Source organism: Anneissia japonica, unplaced genomic scaffold (assembly GCF_011630105.1).
Source record: "Anneissia japonica isolate Jap-2015-1 unplaced genomic scaffold, ASM1163010v1 scaffold750_len1593409_cov174, whole genome shotgun sequence".
In the NCBI taxonomy this organism is placed as follows: Eukaryota; Metazoa; Echinodermata; class Crinoidea; order Comatulida; family Comatulidae; genus Anneissia; species Anneissia japonica.
Window position 1 is genome coordinate 33,728 of NW_022756705.1, and position 5,681 is coordinate 39,408.

Genomic DNA, 5,681 nt, shown 5'->3' on the forward strand with positions numbered 1-5,681 from the left:
TCCATATCAGCAGAGCGTGGGAATGTTCCTATGAATAGTTCTAGAAAAAGCAATATACTGGCATTAAATTGCGTTTATCCCGTCAATATTCATGGCAAAAACATGAGTTTGGCCTGATTATAATACAGTATAAAAGTCTATAGGAAATTTCAGTGGGTTTCGAGTCTTGGTATTCGACATTTCTGTTTTAAATTTTACAGAATAGCTCAATAACAAATGACAGGAAATAGTATTAAAATTAATTCATAATAATGAATGAAACTTATGACAAAACATAGAAAAGAGACTTGTCAATAAATTACAGTACATCAAAATCACGAGATAAACCGCTGCAAACAAGTAGAACAAAAACGTCGGAAAACGAACCCTAATTCGCGAAATGGAATCGTCCAACATTTTTGATCAGTATCTTGAACCACTCGTCGGCAACGCGAAGAGATTTTAATACCCAACCACGCGTTGTAGACGGGTATACGCGTTGCTTTATTTTGCGAGGCTCTCTTAATAATATTTAATATCTGTTCCTCACTTCCACGTTGACGTATAGTACAGTTAGTACTTAAATAGTGGTTGTGTCAAACAAATCCATTTTAAAATAAATATAACAAATATAAAATAGAATTAATAAAATGAGATTTAATAAGAAAGCAAATATAATAACAATAAATACAACATTTAAATTGCACACAAACGTTGAGGTATTTCCTTAATTTATTGATGCACTTTTTATACCAAACAAAAATTTCCATGGCATTGTCGTGTCAACCCATATCCCTAACACTTTAGCCTCAGATCTTTCCAGAACATCACCAAAATAAATTAGTTGATCGTCACTTTCATTTTTTGCAAAGTTAATACACATCGATTTGCATTTCCAACAGGGTTAAGAGTGAGGCAGCATTGGTCAGACCATGTACCAAGCTCATTAAAAGCATTTTGAATATTGGATAGTTTGCCCTTTACAACAACTTTACCTAAACTAATATCATCCACATATTTCCAATACTTTACTTTGTCATTTATTTGTCTCAATTAAAATGTACATTAACAGAAACGGCAAAGAACAATCACAAAAGTACAAAAAACAAGATACAGGACATTCCAAAAGTAAAATCAATCACTGTCGAGTGGAGGCATGATCAGTAGGGCATAATCAGTAGTAGCAATAAATATCAAAGGCCCCAGCTTAGTGCTTTGGGGGACACCACGCGTTAAACTAATACTATTTGAAAGTACACCATTGTTTCGTACTCTTCCTCTCCTCTTAGAGAAAAATATTCCCATGGTATAATCTCACCTCGACAACCAAGTGATATTAAACTAGAGATCGCAATCATGTTCCTATGAATATTTCTAGAAGCAGTTACTGGCATTACGTGAATTGCATCACTACTCATAGGGAGAACATGAGTTTGGCCTGATTATAACTTACAGTGTGTGTGGGAAATTTCACTTGGTTTCACCTTGGTAGTCAAGATTTCGGTTGTAAATTTTACAAAATTGCTCAATAACAAATAACAAGTTATATATTAAAATTAATTCATAGTATTATTATGATTGAAACGTATGACAAAACATAGAAAAGAAATTTGCCCACAAATTACAGTACATCAAAATCATGAGATAAACCGACACGAACAAGTAGAGTAATAACGTTGGGAATGGAATCCTATTTCGAGAAATGGAATCGTCCAAAATTTTGTTCTAGCACAACTTGTTGGCAACGTTGAGAGATTAACGTTATATTTTAATCCCTAACCACACGTCGATTTATATTGCGAAACTCCCTAATAAGGTGTGTTTGCTTTGACTAAAATATTGTTGTTATATTCCATGTCAGTGGATCTACAGGGAAGCCTAAAGGAGTTGTGCATACACAGGCGGGCTATATGATGTATGCAGCTACTACATTCAAGTATGTATTTGACTACCATGATGATGATATCTACTGGTGCACCGCTGATATAGGTTGGATCACTGGACATTCTTACATCACTTATGGACCAATGGCCAATGGTGCCACAAGTGTATTGGTATGTTTATCATGTTATTCTTCTGTAATTATCAAATATGATATTTTAATAAAGTGCAGTTAACATCCCCAAGTTATCCGGAACAGTGCATACTAGAGATAGTTCTTATTGTTTTTATGGCATGTCGGTGGTGAAGCTCAAGTGTTGTTTTTTTTTTTTTATTGAATTTAAATTTGTTTAGAGCATTTTGCAAAAGTGTAACCCTTGAGTAAAAAGCCAACCTCATTCTCTATATAGTCCACCATCACTAGCCTGGAAATGTGCTACCTAACAAGCATGATCAGCTTTAAATGGAATATACCCCAGCTGAAAATTATCAATGTTTTTTGCTTTAAAGGTAGCTGTATGTTCATTTAATTCAGTTCAATACGAATTTCCAATTCCCTCATCAATATACAGTACATGACTAATTCAAATATAACAATATTGATTTATTGATTTTGTTGTTTTTCTTTCTTGTATAATTTCAAAATTTATATTTTTCAGTATTTTCAAATACAATTTTAAATGTTTTAATTGTTCATAATGATGTTATTTTTCCACAAATTGTGTTTGTATTGGGGAGGTTTGTAATTGGAAGATGTTAAGTATATTTAATAATAAAATAACAGGGTCATCAATTTATTCAGCAGTACTTATAGTCTGTTTATATATATTTTTTTTTTTTAGTTTGAGGGTGTCCCAACTTATCCTGGACCAGAACGCTGCTGGCAAGTTGTACAAAAGTACAAAGTATCAAAGTTTTACACAGCACCAACACTCATCAGGACTTTGATGAAATATGGTGAAGACCCTATCAAAAGGTGAATTAACTAAAGATTGCATAATTGTCTTTCTGTCTCTCCATCCATTCATTATTGCACAAAAACAAGAACAATGAGACATAATTGAGAAAAATGTGTAATTGATGTATGTTTCCCAAGGAGTGGGTTGCTTATTATTGTGAGATTGATGTATGTTTCCTAAGAAATGGGTTGCTTATTATTGTGAGATTGATGTATGTTTCCTAAGGAGTGGGTTGCTTATTATTGTGTGATTGATGTATGTTTCAGATGTGTATAAGAGACAGGTATTATTATGATTGAAACGTATGACAAAACATAGAAAAGAAATTTGCCCACAAATTACAGTACATCAAAATCATGAGATAAACCGACACAAACAAGTAGAGTAATAACGTTGGGAATGGAATCCTATTTCGAGAAATGGAATCGTCCAAAATTTTGTTCTAGCACAACTTGTTGGCAACGTTGAGAGATTAACGTTATATTTTAATCCCTAACCACACGTCGATTATTGTGAGATTGATGTATGTTTCCTAGTAGTTTGCTTCTTAATTTGTGATTGATGTATGTTTCCTATGGAGTGGGTTGCTTATTATTATGTGTTTGATGTATGTTTGTTTTATTTATTTCTATCAAACACACAACTTGATTGATGTATGTTTCCCAAGGTGTGGGTTGCTTATTATTGTGTGATTGATGTATGTTTCCCAAGGTGTGGGTTGCTTATTATTGTGTGATTGATGTATGTTTCCCAAGGAGTGGGTTGCTTATTATTGCGTGATTGATGTATGTTTCCTAGTAGTTTGCTTCTTAATTTGTGATTGATGTATGTTTCCTATGGAGTGGGTTGCTTATTATTTTGTGTTTGATGTATGTTTGTTTTATTTATTTCTACCAAACACACAACTTTAAACCTTGTGGCTGCCCTTTGAGGAGCAGGGTAGCAGCTCCACAGGTTACCAGCATCTATTTCCAGGCATTCAGGTGCCAAGAAAGTTGTTCATTAACCATGGTGGGGCAGAAGTGGATATCACTCATACCCCACTAACTTTAAATCCTTTATCCGTGGATAGAGGTAGTGGGTCTGCAGTTCAACAACCAAATTTTTTTAGCACTCCCCCTCCTCCGCCCACTCTTACCAGTGGCGGATTTAAGGGTGGTCGAGCCCGCCCAGCCCCTCCCCCCTAAATTTTTTTAAGTTTATAAAAAAAAATGGAGAAAAAAGTAAAATTTTAATCAAATTTAGGTCTGAGCGTGCCATTTCCGGTCACCTAGAGGTGCCATTATCATAAATTTTCATACCTCTGCCCCACCCGTGGTGGCTCTGAGGTGGTCTGGACTTTCCACCTTTGAAAGTTCCTCCCTGGCTCCCTCTGTTTTGATTTCCTTGATCAGCCAAGTCCCTTACTATATTGGCAAGACTACAAAATGCTTTCGATGGCTATGAAGAGCAAAAGAGTTTGTAGCATGTTATGTGTGATTAATGCATTTTCTCAGGGAGCAGAGGAGATAGCACTCTGCATGGTTAATGATTGTTTCTACATGGAGGTTGCACAATTCGTATCATTGATGCATTCAGGAAGAATGCATCAATTCGTATCATTGATGCATTCAGGAAGAATGCATCAATTCGTATCATTGATGTATTCAGGAAGAATGCATCAATTCGTATCATTGATGCATTCAGGAAGAATGCATCAATTCGTATCATTGATGCATTCTTCCTGAAGCATCTATAGCATATAATGAAACAGTTCTTTGAGGTAACATTAAATTTTATCTAAATCCAAATATAGTGAAATATAAATGTCAATTCTGCAGGTTTGATCGAAGCTCATTGAAAGTTCTAGGCTCAGTTGGGGAGCCTATTAACCCAGAGGCATGGCTTTTTTACCACAAAGTTATTGGGGATGAAAAGTGCTCAATCGTGGACACATTTTGGCAGACAGAAACCGTAAGTAAAGCAGTAAAATCAAACATTATCCTACTTATTTGGAATCAACACTTATAACAGTGGATTCCATATGTAATGGTGCATCATCTATTTGAGAGAAAACTGATTAAACAATTAAATTAATACTTTAATAGAAACAACATATTGAATGTTTCATATCCAATGTATTTTAGACAATCTATATATATTAGACAACCACCTATACTGAACCAGGCTAGTGTATTTGGGTGTGCATCTTCTTTAGGGTCATCCATTTTTTATATTAATAATAATATGTCGCTTATGCACAAAGCCAAATCGCTTCACATTCATATCATCTTCCCAAAGAGAGTACAAATCACACCTTCTAGGCTAGACAGCTCTGATATAAAATATAGTTTTCAACTAATGTACTGTGATGGCCACAACACAATGGTCTGGATTACTACAACAATGTTGACATGTGACTGTTGTGGATATATGTAGGTAATCTAAAGATATTTTGTAGGATTTCAAAGGTATAACATATCTAACTTCTTCCGACACATTTTTTGTTGCACTATATTGTAAAAAGGTTTTCCTATATCAAGAAATTAAGTAATCCTGATGCCAATTGCTTTTGGCAAGTTCTGATATATGGTGTTTTGTGAACTGGTCACTTGCCAACAATGATGATTTTTAATAATTACAAAAATGTTGTATTTTAATTTTTGTCCATCTTCATCTGGCAGTCTTTCAAAAAGATGTAGTCTAGGACTACATTCGTTGAGAGTTATGCTACACGATGTAGTATTATGTCATTTATTCGAACACTGTATTTACCTTTCTTTGATGATTTATATATGTATATATATATATATGAGGAAGGACTAGTGTTGTCCGAAAGCTCTGGTTCTATTTCTGGCTGTTTACTTACGTTTACTTTTTAGC

The 5,681-nt window shown here is 34.4% G+C and overlaps 1 protein-coding gene across 1 annotated transcript in view; it reads left to right on the forward strand.

Annotated features, from left to right (window-relative positions):
- Window positions 1–5,681, forward strand: part of LOC117124325 (acetyl-coenzyme A synthetase, cytoplasmic-like) — a 41,830-nt gene that overhangs the window by 27,140 nt on the left and 9,009 nt on the right. Inside the window, exons 7-9 of the mRNA XM_033270528.1 lie at window positions 1,841–2,033; window positions 2,703–2,836; window positions 4,640–4,772. Of these exons, the coding sequence (XP_033126419.1) occupies window positions 1,841–2,033; window positions 2,703–2,836; window positions 4,640–4,772 (460 nt within the window). The remainder of the gene's footprint in view (window positions 1–1,840; window positions 2,034–2,702; window positions 2,837–4,639; window positions 4,773–5,681) is intronic.